The following is a 22547-nucleotide window of genomic DNA, read 5'->3' as shown; positions in this document are numbered from 1 at the left end:
GAAAGCAACAGCAGCCCTGGATTACAAACCCAGGGTAGGGAATGCAACCCCACCGGGTTCCTGACTGGCCTCTCCCTTCTTCTCACGTGGGGGGGCTGGGCTGGGATTACCTAGTGGGACCTTCTGAATTGCTAAAGGCTCTTTTATTGCGTAGCCAGGTTGGCTTGTGCCATCCCCCTTAGTCATCACTAAATCCTCCTGCCAGGCTGCGTTCCTGCAGCGCCGGGCAGCTGGGGAAGCAAAGCGCTTGGCTGGCAGGAGTGAGACACAAACATCACAGATTAACTCCTTGCTTTGCAGCAGGGGGGGCGGGGCAGGCCATTCCCATCGCTTCTGTTAGGAAATGCCCCACGCGGGGGAAAACATGGGCCCCACCCTCGTTTCTGGGGGCCCGGGGGCGCTCAGCGCCCGCCCTAAGGCCGGGGTGAGGGGCGGGGCGGGGGGGCGTGGAAAGGGTTAAATGGCCGATGTCACATCGTGCGTTCCCGGCTCCGCCCCCACCCGTGATGCGGAGCGGTTTGAAAATCACCCCACTCGAAACCCCTCCCCCCGCAGCCCATTGAAAGGCGAGTCCCCGGCCCCACGTGCACTTGCAAGCGGCCAGGGCTCCCGCCTGCCCGGCTCCGGATTAACGCGCCCAGGGCTCCCGCCTGCCCGGCTCCGGATTAACGCGCCCAGGGCTCCCGCCTGCCCGGCTCCGGATTAACGCGCCCAGGGACTCCCGTCTGCCCGGCTCCGGATTAACGCGCCCAGGGACTCCCGGCCCCACGCGAGCATGGGACGGGCAGGGGTCGCCGCCTCGCTGCTGGCTCTGGGGTTCCTCGCCCTGCGCGGGCTCGCGGCGAGCTCCGGTAAGAGCCCGCCTGGTCGGGGGGGGGGGGGGGGCTCCGAAGTGCCCGGTTCGGCTGCAGCCCTGGGGGTGCACGTGGGGCGCGGGGCTGGGGGGTTCCACAGTGTCATGTTGGGGCTTGGAGCCCCCGGCTGCAGCGAGATGGGGGGACCCCGCTTTCCTGGGGGGGGGGCTTTTCTACCCCCCATTGCCTCGGGGGGGGTTACTGTGAAACCGCTTCCTCCCTGCAGTGTTTCTCATTCACTCTCCGGGGGGGGGCACCTGGCCAGGGCGGGGCTGGGAAGTCTGGGGGGGCTCCGCCCCTCTGGACCCCCCCGAGCCCATCTGTCTCCACCTGTTGCTTGTGTTCTCACCCCGTTTACACCCATGGCTCCCCCCGGCTGGGCTCGAACCGAGTGACTTACTCCGGATTGACACCCGAGCGCCGACTCAGACCCTAGATCTTGCTGGGGGGGAGGAGGGCTCAGTTCCCCCCCCCCTATGAGTTACTGATCAGCTGTGCTCGGATGCAGCGGGGACGCGCCTGTGGGTTGAACGGGGGGGTTGGGGTCCGAAGTGCCGTCGAGGGGCGTTAGGAGCCCGAAGCCCCCTGGGGAGCTGGGCCCGAAGGGAAGGGCTGCGGGACCCAGCGGGGAGGGGGCTCTTCCCCCGGGGGGGGGGAACGAACAGCTGATGACCCCTGGCTGGTCGCAGGGGAGCGGGGGCTGGCCGTAGCATCTCGCCGGGGGCGCGGGGAGGGGTCTGAGGGGTGCTTGGTGGGGCTGTTTCTGGGGTCTGAGGGGTGTAAGGTGGAGGGTCCTGCTGGGGCTCTGAGGCCAATGGGGTGCTGGGTGGGGAGCTGGGGTGCTGGGTGGAGATCTGAGGTGAATGGGGGTCTGGGGTGCATGCTGGGGTTTGGTGGCTGTTCTGGGGGTGTAAGGTGGAGGGTCCCTGGTGGCGATCTGAGGTCAATGGGGGTGCTGGGTGGGGCTGTTTTGGGTGGGGAGCTGGGGGGTGCATGGTGGGGCTCTGAGGCCAATGGGGGGGGCTGGGGGCTCTGAGGGGGGCCTGGTCTGTGGGGGGCTCTGGGGGTAACAGGGTTTCACACAGCGGGGGCACTGTCAGGGTGGGGACTGGAGAACATGGCGGGGACTTGGCTCTGGGGGGGCGGGGCCACTAGGATGGGCGGGAAGGGACGGGGGCGGGGCCCCGCTCCACCCCAGCCTGTGCGCACTGGGCTCTCCCCTCGCTCATTGGCTGTGGCTGCAACTGGCCACCCGGGTGGCCCTCCCCCTTTGGCCAATGGCAGCTGAGGTGGGCGGAGCCCAGCCTAGGAGCCCCCATCGCAGCCCCCTCCCCACATGACCCCTGACCCCCAGGGTCTCTCTGTGACCCCATATGGCCCCTCCAGTGTCTGCATCAACCCCTCCCACATGAGCCCCCCCAGTGGGTGTTTACCCCCCCATCCCATTCTCTCCCCCCATAAACCCAGGGCTGCCTCCCCCAAGAGCCCCATGGTGCAGTGTCACCCCCCCAGCCAGGGGGAGCGGGACCCAGGGCATCGGCCCCTTTGCTGACTTGGGGTTGTGGCTGATCCCGATATGTCAGGGGGGTGGGGGGGGATGGTTGCCCTGACTGCGGCAGGGCCCTGGGGAGCTGGAGCCTGGAGTTGTCCTTAGTCACCGATTCTTAAAATCCATAAACGAGCCTCAGGGTCACGGCCCTGAGTGCAGAGCCCCTTGTCAGGCAGCCTGTGGCGTGTGTCCGAGGGGCCCTGCTTGGAAATGCCCAGGCCTGGTCCTGGTACACAGGCACATTTCCGTGTCATCCCCAGAGTGCTCAGTGCTTCATGAGCCAGGATCCTGCGTCGCTCTGCATCTTGTGTCCTTGCTTACACCAGTGCAAGGGGCTAAACCTTTCTGACTTGGCAGCATCCTGCACCTCAGTGTTCGGAAGGGCTTTGTCTGCACCCAAATGCCTGTTGCTTAGAGTGTCAGATGGGCGTTTCCTTGCTTACACTGAGTGGTGTTTCACTGCAGTCTTTTTATGACCCCCTCCCCCCATTTTTGTGCAAAATCGGGTGCCTGGCAAAATTTCACATTCCGCATTCTTGAGTGTCTAGCAGTGTAGTCTGCACGTTGGCGCTTTGGAAGCGTTTGCTAGGTCTCTAAATGCTCCTGGCCTGAGGTTTACATGGGTTTGGTTCAGGAGCTCTCACCACCCCAGGAGTTCACTCCTGCATGCGATGTTTTTACACAGCCCTCTCCTCAGGCGCTGCTCCCTGCAGCCGGGGAATGGGCACTTGTGCTCTGTCCAAGAAAGCAGCGCAACTCGGTTGTGTGTGAATTTGTAGATAGTTGTTATGCCTCTGCAGGGAAACATCTACCTGTATGTTCAGCAACCCCAGGTGTGGCTGTAGCATGGCTGTGCACTCCCAGTTATCTCTGTAGCCAAAAATCCTAGTTAGCTGAATCCACAGCCTCCCCCGGTGCAAACACTGGATCTGGATAGCGAACATTGCTGAAAATTGGGAGTGTCCTGGATAAGCTGTAGTGAGTGTAGGGTGTTTCATTCAGCAGGAAAGGAAACTTGTTGCTCATTTTACAAATCTGGCTCATCTGGGATTTCCCTGCCTGTTGTGTAGAGAGTTTCCACAAAAGGCTGCCTGTCGAATTGGGGCTGCTTCTCCCCGGAGCTGAACTGCGCGGGCATAAGGTTAGACAAAGGGCTAAACTGATGCACCTAGAGATGCTGATAGGTTCTCCTGTAAATTCCTCTAGGCGTCTGTCTGCCATTGACTGTCAGCCGAACTCGGGTGCCTCTGTAAATCTGGTCCGAAGTCTGTAGAGTCATTACAGTTACTTTGTAATTACTCGGCTTTGGCCTGATTTCCCTCTTCCCCCACCCTGGACTCCTGCCAGCTGGGCTAATTGACTGGTGCCCTTGGTCTTCTGGAGTGGGATTCCAGGAAAGGATTCCAGGCCCTCTGGATCCGTTCCCTTGCTTCTCAGCTTCCTTCTGAAGGCTGAATGGCACCACGCTGGGTTTCAATTGCTCCTGCTCCAGTGCAACCCACAGCACAATGCCACTAATGAATGCACATGGCTTTTTGGATCGAGTACAGGCTCTGGAGTGAGTGTTACTCATTCATCTGTCCAGGCGCTGTCAAGGGCATGATGCCGTTGCTACACGGAGGTGATGCTCCAGACTCCTGTGCCAGGCAAAGGGGCTTTGCAGTTGGCTTTGCCAGTGGTTTGAGGAATTTGACTGTGTTCCAGGCATTCTTACAAACTAGGCAGGGACTCGAGTGATGTTTTATCCTGAACTTGTGACATGAGACTGATGAAATGGAGAGTAGCTACAGGCTTCTATAACCAGGACTTGCTAACAGTCTGTAGCAAAGTGGAACCTGCCATGGAAGTGGGCTGTCATGTGAAAGGGTGACTTGAGCTGCCAAAAAAAAATCCAGCCCTAAATCTACAGCTGGAGCAAACAGAACATCACAGTTCTGCAGTGAAAAGCGTTTAAAACTTGCCTAGATTATTGTCATACCACATGCATCTGCTGTCTGCACAGAGCGTGGAGAGCAAAAGGAATTATTGCCTAGTGGCAACATGTGTATTTTTCTCACCTGGTCCTAGAAACAAGAAATTAATTTTTTATTTGATTTTTAGGGAAGATAATTGAGGATGTCGATTTGAAAAGGAAGTGGGGGCTTTTGGGGTTTTCTTTGAGTTGCTTAAACTTTTTAATGTAAATTTCAAAGGGTTTCCCAGATGTGTGTGTCTGTTCTGACCAATATGGCAGCGTCTCTTCCATTTAGAGCCCAAAATACCATCTGCAAACCACCCATTCCCAGGGTCAGTTGACCATGGTCCGATGGGATGCTGGGTGCCCCGAGGCTGGGTTCAGAAAATCAGTTCGGAGAGTCTTGTCATCTCACTCTCTTCTCCTGGGGCTCAGCGGTCGAAAAGTCTCCTCAGTGCTTTCTAGTTTTCTGTTGGCACAGCAATAAACTGGTGAGCCATGGTTCAGTATGTAGAACATAAATCGCCATCAGGCTGCACCCCTTGCTGTACAACCAGCCGTGCAAAGAGATGGAAACCTGGGGAGGGCTGCTCTCCGCCGTCAGTCGCAGACAGGGCCTCGTGGGCAGAGCAGAACGAGTGGCTTTCTCTGGCAGTGCGTTGGCTGAAGTATTCGTTCGAGCAGCCTCCGTCTCTTGCTGGGTTAAAGGGAAGTAGGCTGCCTTTACTGGCAGCGCTGTTGCAAATTGTGCCCGACAACCCTTCTAATAACCTTGCTTGTGCCCTGCCAGTTTCCCACATCAAAGCTCTGTGTCGGCTCAGCATTACCGTGGTGTGGCAGCGCTGTATGGCTCTCGCAATTGAGGCATGCGAGGGGCGGGAAACGTTGAAATCTGCAAGTGTCGCTCCCACTTGCCCGGGGGGAGCTTTTAGGGGCACATCGCCAAGTGAAGTTCTCGAGCCCTGATCCTGGTGGGCTTAGCTCTGCTGCGGGAGCAGCCCCAAAGCGAAGCAAGTGCATGGATGTTCCCGGGCCGCATCGAACAGGGAAACTGCGGTGTCTCCAAAGTGAAGTGAAACCAGGGGATGTCTCAAGTGCCGCTTTGATGTGTCTGACCTAGTAACAGACGGAGCTGCGAGCTCCTGCTGGGCGGTTGTAGGACAGAAGCCTCTGATCCCCCGAGGGTCTAGCATTTGGCATGGCTGCGTGGGGTTAAATGGACCGCTCTAGAGGTTGATGTCCAAGGCTTTCGACCGCATTAGGCGACCGTCACGTTGCTGAGAACTGGCTTCCCTGGATGCAGATGCTGTCTGCTTTCTTGGATCCTTCTGCCCATCAGCTGACGCGCGTCTGACCCTTAAAACACTTGTGCAGAGTAGAGTCTCCCCTCAGCACCGGTGATCCCTCTCCAAGAGGCGGTAGCTAGACGGACGGAAGAATTCGTCCGTCCACCTAGCGCTGTCTCCACGGGGACGTGGGTCAGTGGAACTATGTGCTCAGTGGGGTGGATTTTTCCCACCCCGAGGGACGTAGTTAAACCGACCTCACTGTTTGGCGTAGCCAGGCCTTTGTGGTGTCTGTTTTTGCAGCTCCCCTCAAAAGAGGCAGGGTTTTGGAGCTGGGTGTCAGTGACCTTCCCCAGGGCGAAGTCCGATCCAGCAAAGCCCTGTTAAAAACCGAAGGCAAGTCCCAGGTGGCGTGTGGTGCCTGTCGAGAGGAGAGGTGGTGTGTGGGTTGCACTTTTCAATGCCTTCCTGCCGGAGCCGCAGCTGCCATTTTGTGTCTCTTCCTTCACAGGAAGAACGTTACCAAGCAGCCAACTCTTGGCCTCTCAGGGGGCCTTGCTACCTGATCGCTCTTGTTCTGAGGCCAGGTGAAATAAGCCATCTAGGCTGCCCGGCGCACATCTGTTTCAGTGCCACACGATTTGCAAATCCGTCCCAGTTCCAGATCCTGGGAAAGGCACTATGGTCAGGGCTGGCTAGAAAATACTCCTTTCTAGAAAGGCTCCAGTCTGCCAGTGTCCCTCATTATTGGTGCAACCCAATAAAACCCGTAACAAGGGGTCTACTAGAAATGGACCAGCAGCTGCAAAATCCAGCTGGGGGTGTGGGGAGGCTTTTACTTCAGGCCGTCTGATCACCGGATTTAAACTCCGGTGACACGCCCGGGGGTGCGTGTGAAGGCAGGGGATAGATTTCCACCTTGTGCCAGAGATGTCCCCATGGCTCGGTCGCCTGATGGTGTCTTGTTTGCGTAAGGCTACGGCCGGCAAACACAGAAGCAGCGGTGGAGCCAGGCAGGAGAAGTAATTTGCCCTTTGAGAGCTTATCTCGGAAGACGAATAGCTGGGCCGGGCGCTGGTGGCGTGATCCTGGCTCCTCCTCGCTGGGACGTCTGTGACACGGAGCCGGGGCCGTTCTAAGGGCGTGTGTGAAGTGAGGGCTTGTGAATCAGCTGAAACTCGGTGGCGTGCAGCAGAGCGGAAGCTGTAGTAACAGTACAAGCGGCCGTGGGAGGGAAACCCAGTGCGCCGTGAGTCAGCTCATGCCTGCGATGTGCGTGTGTGTTTCACGGGGTGTGGCGGATGCCAGTCAGGTGCTTCCCCGGGGCTGGTCCATGGGGTGCGGGAGCGGGAGCCTGCCAGGGCAGAACAGCCTAGTGCCCAGCTAGCCTGGTCTCTTGGAATCATTGCAGTCCAGTGTAACTCTCTGCGGCCTGCAGCGGGACTGTCCCTTCAGCTACAGCTCGGTGGCTGGAGCACTGGCCTGCCAAACCCAGGGCTGGGAGCTCAGCCCTTGAGGGGGCCACTTGGGGGTCTGGGGATTGGCCCTGCTTTGAGCAGGGGGTTGGACTAGGTGATCTCCTGAGATCCCACAATCCTGAGTTGAGCCCCATGAGATCTCAAAAGTGGAGTCTCTTGGTGTAGGACCTGGGTGGTCCAGCAGTTAGAGCACTAGCTCTGGGTTCAAATCCCGGCTCTGCCACAGACTCCCTGTGTGACCTTGGCCCAGTCTCTGCGCCTCTGTTCCCACCTGGATAATGGCCCTGCCCTGCCTCTCAGGGGTGTTTTGTGAGGATAGACACTAAACACTGTCAGGTGCTCAGCTGTTCTGGTGCTGGGGGCCAGAGAGGGACCTTGGGTATGGCTGACATGTTTGAGATTCCCCCAGCAGCCGGGGGCAGAGACGGCTTCTCTTTTAAAGCTGATTTTGGGGGGAAGGGGTAGGAATGTAAATCACCAGACCCCAGAAGCTGGGTCTTCACAAAGGCTGTCAAATATCCCAAGACATGGCAAGCATGGGCAGGGCTGAGCCGTTCTGTTCTCGAGTCCGGCTTCTGTCCCACCGGAGCAAGGCGCCGTCTGTCTCCTAAATCCCGTGTTCTCCACGGGCTGCCGTTCCCCTGCAGCAGCACCGAGCATGGCCCCGTTGGGTCCCTTTTAGACTGGCGCACGCGGCGTGCTTTGTAGCCGCGAGCCAAGACGTGGGAACTTCGGAGCGGAAAAGGTACCCTGCTTTCCTACCAAAAACTCCCAGCTCCTCTGGTAGCTTTCACAGCCAAGCAGAGAACGTTTAAACAATCTGCTGAAACTCTGTCACTCCCCCTCCGGCCCCTGGATCCTTTTCATCCCGTGCGGTAGCGCGTCTGGCTCGGACCCTTCACGGGTGCTGTCGTCCCTGACCCAACACCCACTTCTGCTTAGAAAATAATTTTGTGGGTGGGTCATAAACCAGTGGGCAGACACAGGAAGAAGGGGGGGTCTCTAGTCTGGTGAGGGTATTTCTTAGCACTGGCTGAACACCGGCTCCCTCTCTCCTGTGGCTGGTGAGGAGAGTTAACTTCCTTTCCTCTCCAGCGATGCTTTTCCCGAGGCGTCTGCTTGCGTTGGCGAAAGGGACCGAGGCTGGAGGAGCGATTCTCTAATGCCCAGCTGGCGTAGGGAGACGGGGAATTGCTGGGTTACGCTTCACGGCCGCGCGCAATGCCCGGGCGGGTTCTGTAGCACCACACGGGGACACGGTGCTTTGCAGAACGCCTGTAAATAGACACTGGTGAAATCTGGGCCCACTGAAGCCACAAATTCACTCCCTGCATCTGCCGTGAAGATCTTTAAAATGTGGATGCGCCCAAGTGGGGGACCCCATCCCCATGGAAAGTGGGGATCCGGCTGGAGCTGGGATAACGGCTTGTGTCCACAGATACTGAGACCTTGGTTGGCCCCTCCCATTCTCAGCTGGGTTTAGGGGCCAGATGCTCAGCTGGTGTGAATCAGGATGGCTCCCTTGGCATCAGTGGGTCTGTGCTGATTTACACCAGCTCTGGCCCGTTCTCTCTCCTGCTGCAGCAGACAGGCAGATGGGGGATCTGACGGGCTTAGGGAACTTGGCCTGTAGGGTCTGGTCTGTCTCCGGCAATGCAGCTGGTTCCTGATGAACGTTCCCGAGCGGCTGCTGCTCCCCATGGGAGCCCGTCTCACTGGCCTCTCCACAGCTAACCCGGGGGCCTCTTGTTTCCCTGGCAGCAGAGGAGAAATGCAGCAAGACGGAGTTCCAGTGCCAGGACGGCGAGTGCATCCCCTCCAAGTGGGTGTGCGACGGCAGCCCGGAGTGCAAGGACGAGTCCGACGAGTGGCAGGAGACCTGCAGTAAGTGGCCGCTCCGGGTGGCCGAGCGGGGAATCGAGGGCCGATCTCTTTGCGGGAGGAGATGCAGAGCTTGGCTGGCTCTGCCTAGCGAGGGGGGGCACCCCTGGGGGAGGGTGAAGAGCTGATAAAGGCCAAAGTTGGCCCAAGAAGAAATGGAGACAAACTGGCCAGGGATCGACGGTGGCCAGAAAGGAGAGGGAGGCTTTGAACTGTGGGAGGGAGGGTCTGGGCCGGCCGGGGGGAGATGACAGGGCAGCCCGTGCTAGCAGGGACTGGCCTCGTGGTCCGTGTTCCCTGCACCCAGTGCCTCTTCGTTGTCTCCTCCAGAGTTGGTGACGTGCAAGTCGGAGGAGTTCAGCTGCGGGGGCCGCGTTAACCGGTGCATCCCGGCCTCCTGGAGGTGCGACACCAAGGCAGACTGCGAGAACGGCTCGGACGAGCGGGATTGTGGTGAGTCGCGCTCGGTGTCAGCGCCGACGGCTCGAACAGGACGTCCTGCACGCCTGGCTTTACAAGGCAGCACGGCCTGGCGTGCGAGCAGGCGGGCGGGGAGTTTCTGGTGCTGGAGGAACTGGCTGGGTCTAGGGGAACACTGGGAATTGTGATTTGCGGGCGGGGGGGGTCTGCTCCCAGCTCTGGGAGGGGAGTGGGGGCTAGTGGCTACATCGGGGGGGACTGGGAGTCAGGCCACGTGGGTCCTATCCCCAGCTCTGTTGCTGCTTTGTGGTGACCTTGGGCACCTCGCTGCACGTCAAACAGGGCTGGTGCCTAGGCTGCAGTCAGAGGCGCAACCGCTGCAGGCGTAGACGGAGCTGCAGCCGCTCCGGGAACGGCCTCCCAAGCTGTTAGGGGGGCCGAGTCTCCCTCTCCAGTCCCCCGGCGTGGGCTGCCGATTCCCCCCCTGCCCCGCCTTGCCCCTCTCTTCAGCCCCCCCCGGCGTGGGCTGCCGATTCCCTCCCCCCCCCCGCCTTGCCGCTCATTTCAGCCCCCCCCCCCCCCCCCGGCATGGGCCGCCGATCACCCCCCTGCCTTGCCCCTCTCTCCAGCCCCGAAGAGCTGCATGGACGACCAGTTCCAGTGCCACAACGGGCAGTGCGTCTCCTTGGCCTTCGTCTGCGACGAGGACCACGACTGCGAGGACGGGAGCGACGAGGCCGACTGCCCCGCTCCGACCTGCAACCCCGACATGTTCCAGTGCAACAGCTCCCTCTGCATCCCCAAGCTCTGGGCCTGCGACGACGACCCCGACTGCCCGGACGACTCCGACGAGTGGCCCCAGAACTGCGGCGGGCGGGCGGCCCCCACCCCCGGGCCCTGCTCGCCGCTGGAGTTCCACTGCGGCTCCGGGGAGTGCATCCACGCGCAGTGGCGCTGCGACGGGGGCCTGGACTGCCGGGATCGCTCGGACGAGGAGAACTGTGGTACGTCGGGCGCTGCCGATCCCTAGCCGCACGGGGAGGGCCTGACGCCTGTTGCCGGCTGGTGGCCAGGCAGAGGCTCCCGGGAAACTTCCTACTGGCCCAGTCCCCTTCCTCCCAAGTGCCTCTAGTGGGGCAGCCTCGGGAGAAGCCTGGGACCGCCCCACATACTGGTTTGGTGTGGGCGCGTCCAGGCTGACGCATGGTGGGGGTGGGGAAACCAGACTGGGTCAGGCCAAAGGTCCATCCAGCCCAGTGTCCTGGCTGCCGACAGAGGGAGTGACCAGAACAGGGCCGTTCTCGTGTGCTCCGCTCCCAGCTTCTGGCAAACCCCATCCCTGCCTGGCTGACCCTGCTCAGGGGATGAATTGGGAGTGGCTGATCTGATAGTCAGGTCGCCCACCTGCCTCCTGGCAAGCGACCGCTGCGAGCGCCCCTCGTTCAGCTGGCACGTGCCCCCACCGGGGCCGGCTCCAGCCCAGAGACGCTGTGCGCTCTTTGGGGTCGGATTTAAATAGAAACCTGCATTGGCTTTCCCTGGGCGCCGGGCTGCCTTTGCGGCTGGGTCCCCAAGTCTCTGCCTTCCTCTCCGTCCCCTCAGCGAAGCCCACGTGCCGCCCGGACGAGTTTCAGTGCAACGACGGGGCCTGCGTGCACGGCAGCCGGCAGTGCGACCAGGAGTACGACTGCAAAGACCTGAGTGACGAGGTCGGCTGCAAGAACGGTGAGTGGCGCAGGGTGGGCACGGCCGGCAGACCCGCGTGGCCTGGCATTCGCCGAGCCCAGGGCCGCCACCTGCCGGCTTGAGCCGGGTCACCGCTGCTCTCCAAGCTGTTCTGAGATCAATAGTTCCCGTTCTGGCCAGAATCTCTAGCCAAACAAGCTCCTGCAGTCACAGGTAGTGCCGCCTGGGACCTCGCATTGTGATTTGATGGCAGAATGCTGATGTGGGACTATAATGTAACTGAGATGTGCTTCATGCAAAAGGTCTCTTGTAAGGGATCATTACAAAGCTTATAATCTACTGCGGGTGATCATCCTATTTGTCTAAATGTACCACTCGTGTATCTGAAACAAGGATTAGAACTCCGGGGCCTATTGTGATTATGCAAAGTGGGGGCCATTAATGGCAGTTTGGAATCTTGCTGGCTCCCATTAATCAGGACAATTGACTGTAAATGGCTGTTTACTTCCTGTATCCCTGTGTGCTGGCAAGGGGGCAATGGAGTCTTGCAGTGACATGTGATCACGTCACCTGAACTGGAATCCATCTTTAACCTGGTGCTTTTCCAGTGAGAAGGAGGGGGTGGGAACCCAGAGAGGGACAAAGGATTCCCGCCGTATGCAAAGGATATTTAAGGGGGTGGAACAGAGCAAAGGGGAGGCCATCTCGAGGAATCCCCCAGCTACCACCTGAGCTGGAACAAGGCTGGACCAGGGGAAAGGATCAGGCCCAGACTAGGAAGGTGTCTAGTCTGTGAAAGAAGCTTCTTGAAACATCTGAGGGTGAGCTTGTATCTGTATTCAGTTTTATTAGTGTACTAGGCTTACACTTGCGTGTTTTGTTTTATTTTGCTCAGTAATTCACTTTGTTCTGTCTGTTACTACTTGGAACCACTTAAATCCCACTTCCTGTATTTAATAAAATCACTTTTTACTTAACCCAGAGTATCTATTAATACCTGGGGGGGGCAAATGGCCGTGCACATCTCTCAGTGTTTAGAGGGCCAGCAGTGTGACTTTAGACCCCATTGAGAATTGGGCATCTGAGTGTGAAAGACAAGAACGCTTCTTAGTGGCTTTCAGTTAAGTCTGCAGTTTTGGGGCACGTGGTTCAGATCTGGGTGTCTTGGAGCAGATGGGTATGTCTGGCTCTACGAGACAGGGTGCTGGATTCCCAGGCTGGCAGGGAAAGCAGGGGCAGAAAGGCAAAAAATATCTGCCGGGGGACACGCACCTCCTCCCTGGCAGCGTGTCCGTTCCAGCGTGCCTGGAGCAGCCTCGGACTGGAGGGGGGCGCTGGGTGTGCGTGCCTGTGTGACTGATCGCCATCGGGGGGGGAGGGGTTGCGGGGCTGGGTGTACAAGCGTGCCAATGAGAGAGACAGACAGACAGACTCTGTCCCTGTCCCTTGCTACTGCAGCTGGCTGGCGTGGCAGGCTCGGGCTTTTTGTTATGCACGAGGCAGGCTGGAGGCAGAAATGTAGCAGCCTGCCTGCTAGGAACATTGTTAACGTCCCTATTGTTAGTTAACGGTTCCCATTCTCGGTCAATTCCCCTGAGAGTTTGAAGACCCCTCCAATTGCCAGAGTGGTGTCAAGGAGCAACTTCCTACCTGACGGGAAGGGATCCTCCGCTAGGAAGATCTGCGCTTTCTCGCTCGTTTCCTGTGCCAAGGTGGCATCATGGGGTTTGATTTCGGCTCTGGATTTATTTTTACTTTGAGGGCAAGTAAAACCCTTCCCAAGCAGTCAATACAATGTCAGGACAGTCGGAACCCGGCACCTCCCAGAGTACCCAGCTGGGTCCAGGACAATGATTGATTAGCAAAACTGTGTGACTTCCATGTGGAGTTAGATGCTGTGCTGAGCTCCTAGCTGGAGGAGAGGGAAGACTGACCACCCCAGCCCTGGCCTCTCTGCACTGCTGGAGGTGGGGCGCTCCGCTGGCAGACCTCTCCAGGGCTCGTCTCTCTTGCAAGAGAAGCCCAGCATGAAACTCAAGAGTCTCCTTCCTTCCTTCCTTCCAGTGACTGCCTGCGAAGGGCCTGACAAGTTTAAGTGCCGCTCTGGGGAGTGCATCCCTCTGGACAAAGTGTGCAACCGGCAGCGGGACTGCAGGGACTGGTCCGACGAGCCCATCAAGGAGTGCGGTAAGAGTTTGCTCGGTCGCGCGTTGGCCGTGCTCGAAGACGCACAGCTAGTCAGACGAGGGCGTCGTCCTTTCCGGGGAGCCCAGCTGGCTCCCCAAGTTTCTTGCAATTGGGTCTCTCGCCTTTGCTGTTGACATGCTGGATCCTACAGACTCTCGGGTGGGTTTCAAGAAGGGGGTGGTGAGTGTCGCGCTTACAAACGCCTCCGCTTGGGGCCAGCGCGGTGTGTCGATGGCCTTGGAGGGACGGGCGGGTTAGGTGACCATGCTGGACAAAGCTTTTCAGCTCACGCACGTCGGTCTCTTTCCAGATACAAACGAGTGCCTGGCCAACAAAGGCGGCTGCTCCCACATATGCAAAGATCTCAAGCTTGGCTACGAGTGCCTGTGTCCTGAGGGCTACCAGCTGGTTGGCCAGAAGAAATGTGAAGGTAGGTTCTCCACCCTCCCGCCAACTGCTGTATATGGCTTTAAAACCCACCCCCAGCTGCGGGGACCAGTCCGGAGCAGTATTTTTAATTGCCTCTCGCTGGCCATGGGGGAGATTTCTGTGGCTTTGAGGGGTAATGTCTGCTTCTAAGCAGCATGCGCGGAGTCCGGGCACCGCTCCCAACGGCACCGCGGCTGCAAGTGCCGTCTGACGAGTGGGGCCTGATCTGGCCACGTTCCGCACAAAGGCAGGTCTCCTTGGTGTAAACAGACATGTGGCTGCCAGTCCCGCCTGGCTTCGCTCAGCTGACTTTGCACAGGGCCCTGCTGATGAGTAAGGCGACCTCTGGCCTAGCCCTGAAATTGGGGCAAGTCGGTTTTTATTACGGTGGTAAATGTAAATGCTCCTCTGGGATTGGGACACAGCGAATGCATGCGGCTCTCAGCCTCCTGGGAGTTAAAGAAATAACTTGATTTCTCTCTTTTAAAATCTCTGCTGGGACATCCTGTCTCTTGCGTTTCGAGGGGTTTTTAACTGCTTCCTCTTGGGGGTTTGCAGATATTGACGAGTGTCTGAGCCCCGATACGTGTAGCCAGATCTGCGTGAACCTGGAGGGAAGCTACAAGTGTGAATGTAACGAAGGCTACCAGCTTGACCTCACTACCAAAACCTGCAAAGCCATCGGTAAGTCAGCGACTCCTGGTTCTTGGGGATGCCTCGTTTGAGCGACACTCCTGTGTCTGGGCCAGGCTGCAGTATTCTTGGAAAACGGGGGGGTTGCGTCCCAGTGCGATGCAGCATCTGGTTCCTAGTCCCTCCGTGAAGCCAGGCTGTTTCGGGCCTGCCAGGCCTGGCTCTCGGCAGTCCCTGCTTTTCAGACGCTTCCCTACCTTAAGATCAGGTGACTCTCGCGGAATTGGAGAGCGGGACGTTTGCTTAAGAAAACTGTTGCGAGTGGTTAATGAGAAACCGACTGGCTGTTTCCCAGCGCCTGGCGGTGTCAGGCGGAAACAACCCTGCGGGATGGGGGCTGTGGCCACAGTTGTCGCCACGGCGACAGCAGGTGTCTTGGTATTACTGTCTCTGTCGCTGTGAACTTCCAGCTCTGCCTGGCGGTTCCCCGTTCCCGTCCGTGAAGGGCCCTGGCCCGTCTTGCCCGGTGGCTGCCTGCTGGCTGGCCCTGTCTCATGGCCCCTGTCTTCCTTCCCGGCCCTGCCAGGCACCATCGCGTACCTGTTCTTCACCAACCGCAACGAAGTGAGGCGCATGACGCTGGATCGCAGCGACTACGGCAGCCTCATCTCCCACCTGAAACACGTGGTGGCCCTGGACCTGGAAATCGCCCAGCGCAAAATCTACTGGTCTGACCTGTCTCAGAAGAAAATCTACAGGTAAAGCCGGTTCTGCCAGGGCAGCCTGGCTCTGCTAGCGCCGGGCACGGCCCCAGAGCCCCACTGAGCAGGGGGAGCCCGACCCGGCAGGGTGTGAAACTCGCCCCAGCTGATGGACCCTCCAGCGAAGAAACTAATCCCGTTTCCCAGTGGAGGGGGGTCCACATAGTGAAACCACGAGCCCCTTCATGGGAGCCCCAGCAGAGATGCCTGTGAGGTCTCCTCCCTAGGCTGGGAGCGGGGCTGGGGGGAAGCTGGCCCCACGGCTTAGAGCCGTCGGTCTTCAGGACTGTTGATCTGGCGTCTTCTCACCAGTGCCAGTTTGCCCTTGATTCTCCGCGGGCGGAAACTGACGCAGTTCCTTGGCGTTCGTTGGCGCTGCACCGACGGGCCCGTTGGCGCTTGGTACCGCTCCTCCAGTGCCGCTGGGTCTGAGCCCCTGGCTCTAACCCGTCTCCTCTCCCCTGCAGCACCCGGCTAGACCAGGCTGACAACTCCACCCACCACACCACTGTGATCAGCACCGGCCTCCGAGCCCCCGACGGCATCGCCGTCGACTGGGTCCACGGGAACATCTACTGGACGGACTCAGCGCTGGGCACCGTCTCCGTGGCCGACAGGGAGGGCGCCAAGAGGAAAACCCTGATCGAGGAGCCCGGCTCCAAGCCACGTGCCATCGTGGTGGACCCCAGCCACGGGTAGGTGGCCTTGAAGCCGTCTCGTGTGCAATGGGAGGAGGGGAAGGGGCAGTCGGAGCGTCCCTGAGCAACGCAGACCGAAGAGACGTCTGGTGCCCTGACAGGAGAATCCAAATGGAGATGGGCTCGAACTCCGTGACCAGACTCGGAGCTGTCTCCCCCGTGTTGCGCTAGCTTGGCGGGTCCCCGGTGAGTGGTGCTTTCTAATCTCCTTGTGCCTCCCTCCTGGCAGCTTCATGTACTGGACGGACTGGGGCAGCTCTGCCAAGATTGCCAAGAGCGGGCTGAACGGCGTGGACAGCTTCCCCCTGGTGAAAGACGGCATCGAGTGGCCGAATGGAATAACTCTAGGTACGTGGGGGGGGTGTACGTGGGTCCCACTGTTCCCCGCCAGGCGGGCGCACGGAACTGAAGGAACCTTCCCTTGAGGAGAGCGCAGGTGGAAACGGATCGCAAACCAAAGGGAATCTGACCAATGTGGTTTCACTGGCCTGGGCACATGATGCAGTGACCCCTTTCAGCCCCACGTTTCCATGGGTCGAAGAACCACCATCAGGGCTAGAGTCTAGAGGAGATGCTTAAAGCTCTTTCCGGTGTAACGAGCTGGGCAGGGGAGGGCGTCAGTAACACACAGAGGGGGGTTTATTGGCTAAGTCTGGGAGCCCAACACTAAGCTCCTCAGGGAGTGAGTTTCTTGGGAGCTTCTGAAAATCCGTCCAGGCCACTTACTGAAGGCCAGAAATTGTCTAAAGTGAGGCTCCCGCCTCGATCGATGACGTGTCCCGTTTAAATCGGCCGCGTGGAGGTTTCAGCACACGTACGAGGGGCGCTGCTGGGTCTCTGGCCGCTCTTTGCTCCCCAAAGCTCTGGGAGCGTTGGCCCAGACTGGAGCGTAACGTGTTCCTTTCACGTGGCTGGATTCTCCGTGGCTTGGCTGAATGGGGAGTCGGCTTGTCTGAAGGTCTCTGCTGTCCTGGAGCCTCCGGAGCCTTCACCAGCCCTGGGTCTATTTCAGATCTGGTAAACCAGCGCCTCTACTGGGTGGACTCCAAGCTGCACTCCATCTCCAGCGTGGGTGTCGACGGGGGCAGCAGGAAAACCATCCTCGAGGACCAGGAGAGACTGGCTCACCCTTTCGCGGTCACCGTCTTTGAGGTGAGTCTTGGGTCGAAGCTCCTCTGTCTTGGATCCGCCTTGCGAAATCCACGGTGGAAACTTAAACGTCCCAGGCACAAAATCAAGGGACCTGCCCCTGGCGTCATGGGGCTCCCCACTTTCAAAGGCAGCTAGTGACGCGGGTGCCTCGAAAGAGGCCGGGCTTTTCCCCCTGCCACTGACCAGTCGCTAAAGCTCTAGCCCCTCTCCAACCCTAATTCAATCCATGGGGTCGACTGTCCCACTTAGAGGAGGAATGTCTGGGACTGCCTGGACCTTGCACCATGCAGAGATCAGTGATGCAACTTGCTCTGGATACAGAGGCCAGGCGTTTGTCTGCCTCTTTCAATATTTGCTCATGTCACTGGCACACGCTGTTGGGTTTTTTCGGTGGGTGGGTGTCACGAGGAACCTGTGGCTAACGAGAGGGGCCTCTTTTTTGATTCTCCATCTCGAATCCCACTTCAGGATAAAGTGTTCTGGACGGATATCCTCAATGAAGCCATCTTCAGCGCCAACCGCCTGACCGGCACCAACGTCACCCTGGTGGCGGAAGACTTGTTTTCCCCGGAAGATATCGTCCTGTATCACAACCTGCGGCAGCCGGCAGGTACGGCAGGTGCTCGGACCGGGGTGTGTGGGACTCTCTGCCGCCGCGTTGGGATCTCCTTGCAGAATCCCTCCGTCCGTCCCCGGAGTCCCACCCTGTAGCTTTTGGTGCTCAGGCCTATGCTCTCTGTGCCCTCCCAGGCGTCAACTGGTGCGAGAACCACCCTCTCCCGAATGGCGGCTGCGAGTACCTGTGCCTGCCTGCCCCCCAGATCACACGCCACTCACCCAAGTACACCTGTGCCTGCCCCGATGGCCTGCACCTCGCTGCGGACATGAGGAGCTGCTCCAAAGGTACATGGGGGAATCGGCCAACGCTTGTGGGGCCAGCTGCCGGCTCGATGGCTTTCCCGGTGCGTCTGTGCCGAGCTTTCTGTAGCCGGCCCGGTCCTGTTGGAGAGGGAGAGTGTTCCCTGGTGGTTAGAGCAAGGGAGCGGGGAGCCAGGACTCCTGGGTCCTAGTCTCAGAGTGGTCGTTGACTTTCCCTGTGTGATGCCGGGTGTCACTTGACCTCCCTAGGCTGCCAGTAAAGGGGGCAGAGAAACCTCTCTTCCCTCCCCTCCGCTAAGTATTAAATTCCCCTCCCAGATCCGGAAGTCCCCGCCGCCGCCGCCAGCACCACGCCTCTGGCCCGGCTGCTCACCACGACCAGTGCGCTGAAGCAGACGGCAAGGCCACCGGCTGCCACGGCTGGGGTGCCGAGCACCCATGCCAGGGACGGCCCCAACCCCGACCTCACCACGTCAGAGATGGTCACTCTATCCCAGCAGGGTAAGAATGCCTTTCTATTGGGGGGGGGGCCCGACATCCTCCCTTGTCCAGAACCATAGCTAGAAATGTGCTCTAGCGGTTAGAGCAGAGGGGACTGGGAGTCCCGACTCCTAGGTTATGCTCCCAACTCGGGGAGGGCAGGTGGTCTAATGGTTAGAGCTGGGTGTTCTTGGTGTCAGGACACCTGGCTTCTGTTTTCGGTTCTGGGAGAGGAGTGTAGTCTCATGAGTAGACGCCGGGGAGAATGGGAGTTGGGACTCCTGGGTTCTAATCCTGCCTAGGCACCAACTTGCCTGAGGTCACTGGGCTTCCATGCCTCAGTTTCCCCACCTGTAAAAGGAGGCTGCCGCAATCAGCGGCAGAAGAGCCGGGAGTCAGCCAGTCGCTCTGCCAGATGCTGTGACCAGTGGGATTTCTGTGCAGCGCCTGGGATAGACAAACCATCCTGTCTCGAATGGCCGCTTGGCTCCGGCCCCTCTGCTGCAGCTAACTGGCTTCTCCCCTCTTCCAGCTCGCAACGAGGTTGCTGCTGAGACCAACCAGGACAAGCACAGCGGCCGCACTGCACTCTCCGTTGTCTTGCCACTGGGTAAGTTCCTGTTCCTAAAACGCTGGGTGCCCAGAGCAGCCGCCGCCTCCTCTCTCTGTGAACAAAATCGCCGGGGGTTGGATCCTGGCTGTTCCTCGCCTTGGCTGCCGAGGCGTCTGGCCGTGGCCATTGGGTTCAGCGGCCCACCCTGGTCTGGAGGCGGGAAGGAATCCCTCCTAGGAATGCGTGAGGGACCCCTGGGGTGGGTGCCTGCCTCAGTTTCCCCATCGGTGCAGTGGGGAATAGCAGCGCTGCTGTGGGGATGAACACATCGTGAGTCAGTCATAGTCCCCAGCAGCAGGGTCTAAGTACCAGAGAGAGAGACCTCAGTTACCTCTGATCCTTCCTCCCCTCCCAGCGGTGACTCACTCTGACCTCCGCTGAAATGCTTTGCTGGATCAGGACCGGCTGGGGGGTCCTCTGTGCTCCATGGGGATTTCACATCCCACTGTACCATTGCCTCACGGGAGCAGGGATTGACTAGAACTTCTCGGGGCTTGTTTAATTCCTGCCATTACAATGTTCCCCCTCCCCCCTTAGTGCTCATTAGCTTAATCGCCTTTGGTGCTTTCCTGGTGTGGAAGAACTGGCGCCTCAAGAACATCAACAGCATCAACTTCGACAACCCCGTCTATCAGAAAACGACGGAGGACGAGGTTCACATCTGTCGGAGCCAGGATGGATACACGTACCCGTCGGTAAGCGGCTCCCTGCCTCGGCTGGCCTCCCAAATCCAGCCGCACAAGCCAGTCCCGCCCAGTACGCGAGCCGGGAGGTCTGCAGTGCCCCTGAGGGGCAGGTGGCAAGGAGCCCGTGGCCCGAGTATGTCCAAGAGCCGCAGGCGTGGCCGCGCGCAGGGCTGGCAGCCAGCAGGGCTGGGCCAAAACAACGGGTCTGCTGTGTCGGCAACTCCTGAAAAGACACAAAATAAGTTTCTGGGTTTTTTGTCACCTGCCTTGGCCCTGAAAGGAATTGCGTAGACACAAAGCTGATCCACACGCCCACATTTCACGTGGGACGGGGCCAAGTTCCCTGCTTCAAAACTGCAGGGAAATTGACTCCTGTAGTTGAGAAATATTTGTGCGGTCGCTGAATGTGCTTTGTCAAAAGTTTTGGGTGGTTTTTCCCCACCCAGCTTGGGGCTTTGGCAAAGTCCCTGCTCGTCTCACTGATAATATTTCACACCTTCTCAGGATGCCTGGGAATACACTGCCCCCACCCAATTGGAATTGGAGTAGCTTAACTGTGTCCTAGCCCCTATACTGCCAGCAGCTAAGAGGAGTTCTCCTTTAGCACAAGCAATTTCTGAAGCAGAAGTTCCTGCATCCTATTTCCCAATGGCCGATGCATCCTGGCTAGTCAGAGCTTCACCCAATAGGTCTGAAGCAGCCGCTTCGTTTGGTTTCTGAGGCTTAGCTGGATCCCTGCCCCGTATCTCGTCCGAAGGAGAAACCTTGGGTAACGGCTGAAATGTGTTTCCTTAACAGAGACAGATCGTCAGCTTGGAAGACGACGTCGCGTGAACCTGGGACGTGCCTCCTGCCAGACTTTGCTGCTCGTTTCACGGGAGGGAGGGACGCACCACGTCTTTCTCCTCCCTGACTTTCTTTGATTCTTTAACGACCGTCCAACCCGCCCGCAGCGCCGCGCCGCTTCCTGAGTAACTTGATGGCCTGCGCTGCTTGTCCCGAACACACCGTTCGCGTGGCTCTCGGGGGAGGAGACGCATCTGGTTTGACTCCTGGGTTTTTATGTTTTATATATTTAATACTTTCTGTATCAGATGCAGTCTATTCCCCCACCCCCCTCCGGGACGTACCTGCTGGTTTTCTTCCATTTGATCTGGGACAGGAGGAGGATTTTTCTTACGTGTGAAGGAGAAAAGAAATCGGGCCGGTGGAAAGAAACACGACTTCTCTGGCTGTAAGCTGGGAGTCCACACGCCTGCAGCGGGTCAGTTTCACTGACGGACTAACGGCAGGGAGGCAGGATGGAGCCAGATCTGTATCAGGGACTTAAAAACCAAATCGGTGCTGCCATCCCGTCTGTACTCGGTGTCTGTCTGCGTGCGCCCCCTCTGGGGGATGGATGTTTGCTTAGATCTGGAATCCCGACACACACGTACCATGTCCCTATCCTGCTTGGAGAAAAGTCTTCAGACCCTCTCTTTCCCTCCCGGGGCAGATACGGCACGACCCAGGTGCTTCTCTCGGTCGGTGACGCTGGCATGGCTCGTGCTGAACACGACGGTTCCTCAGAGATGGGCTGGTTGGTGCAGTCGCCCTTCGCCGATTGTCATCTCCGGGTTCCACTTCTCCCCCACCCGCCTTGCACTTTTTTGGGTTCTTTTCAGGGGGGGTGTGTATTTTTGGTAACATTTTTTGCACAGTCTTTTTTGATTTTTCCGTCCCTGCCACCCTCTTGCGCTGCAGGGCTGGCGGAGCGCAGGGGCCGCAGGGAAGAAATCCAGGTCGGGCTCGAAGAGGCCTCGTTGCGTTGGCCTCTGCGTGTCTGGCTGGGAGGGCAGAGAGGAACGGCCTGTGCTGGCCGGGGCAGGAGGAAACGTGCCATGAGCGTCTCCTGCCTCGTTTTACCGTTTACAGTTGCCACTTGCCTTAGCACTTTGAGTCTTGATAAGGTCTAAGCCGGCCGCACCCCCCCCCCCCTTCTGCTTAGTCTGAATCCCTTTTACAGCCCCCCCCCCCGAAACTGCCTTTTTTATTTAAAATACAAACACAAAGTGCAGGACTCGAGTCAGCTCGATTCTGCACCTACCAAAAATACCCAGAACGCAAAGTCTCTTCTAAGCCTTCCTGAGCGAGGGAGCTTTGTGCTCTAGCGCGTCCGTGAGTTACTGGCGTTCCCTGTGCGCGGATATGGACCGATAGCCTGGTCCTGCACTGGGGCCACTTGCCTCGCAAACGTTCGCAGGGTCAGGGCTTAAATGTGGCCTTGCTGCTTGGAGTCGGCCCCGTCCCCATTCAGTCTGCGGGGGGGACTCTGCACGGAGGAGTTTGAATGATCGAAGTGCAGGGAAGCCGGCGGAATGTTACGAGATCTAAAGGTTAAAGTTCACAAAGGGACACCTCTCCCCGCCTCGGCGTAGCGCTCGCGGTCCCTCGGCCGGGGACCAGGGCTACGGAGCAACGCAAAGAACTCGCCTCTTGGCCTGAAGCTGTGACAGATTCAACGTCTCTTATTTTGAAGGGTGTAAATAGCCGTGTACAGCTTATATATAGTATCTATTGCCACACACCATGGCCTGTGTGTGTTTGTATATGTTTGGTCGGAGCTGTTTCCTGTATGTAAAATATGATTTATTTATTTTCTTGATTTTCATGGCTGCTGAGTTAATTCCATCCTTCATCCCCTCTTTCTGTTTTGTTTTTGGGGGAGGTGGGGAGGTGTCTCCAGCTGCCATCAAATCTTTCACTGTCTAAAGGGACGTTTGCACTACTGACCGGACTCCATGCCACAACCAGCGCCTACTGGGGAAAAGCGTCGGCTACAGTCGATAAGTGTCACAGATTTTTTTTTTTTTTTTAAATCTTAAGTGTTTAAAATTTCTAGTCTAATATGATCAATTAAATTTTTGGAATGGAAACGATCA

General features: G+C 58.4%; 1 protein-coding gene across 2 annotated transcripts; it reads left to right on the top strand.

The window, feature by feature from the left end:
• Nucleotides 1-544: 544 nt before the first annotated feature.
• Nucleotides 545-22547, top strand: LDLR (low density lipoprotein receptor). 2 transcript variants are annotated; one of them, XM_039514385.1, is made up of 19 exons: nt 545-715; nt 754-851; nt 8883-9005; nt 9333-9455; nt 10052-10426; nt 11025-11147; nt 13173-13295; nt 13606-13725; nt 14283-14408; nt 14944-15115; nt 15586-15813; nt 16046-16164; nt 16829-16968; nt 17437-17578; nt 17719-17871; nt 18166-18348; nt 18860-18937; nt 19478-19635; nt 20425-22547. In XM_039514385.1, exons 2-19 carry the CDS (start codon nt 776-778, stop codon nt 20458-20460), a joined length of 2598 nt encoding a protein of 865 aa, XP_039370319.1. In that variant the 5' UTR covers nt 545-715; nt 754-775; the 3' UTR covers nt 20461-22547. The 2 variants fall into 2 exon arrangements, with proteins under 2 accessions (XP_039370319.1, XP_039370320.1); XM_039514386.1 differs by having other exon boundaries at nt 546-851; nt 8886-9005.

Source organism: Mauremys reevesii, linkage group 25 (assembly GCF_016161935.1).
Source record: "Mauremys reevesii isolate NIE-2019 linkage group 25, ASM1616193v1, whole genome shotgun sequence".
Taxonomy (NCBI): domain Eukaryota; kingdom Metazoa; phylum Chordata; order Testudines; family Geoemydidae; genus Mauremys; species Mauremys reevesii.
This window is presented reverse-complemented; position numbering and strand designations above follow the sequence as displayed.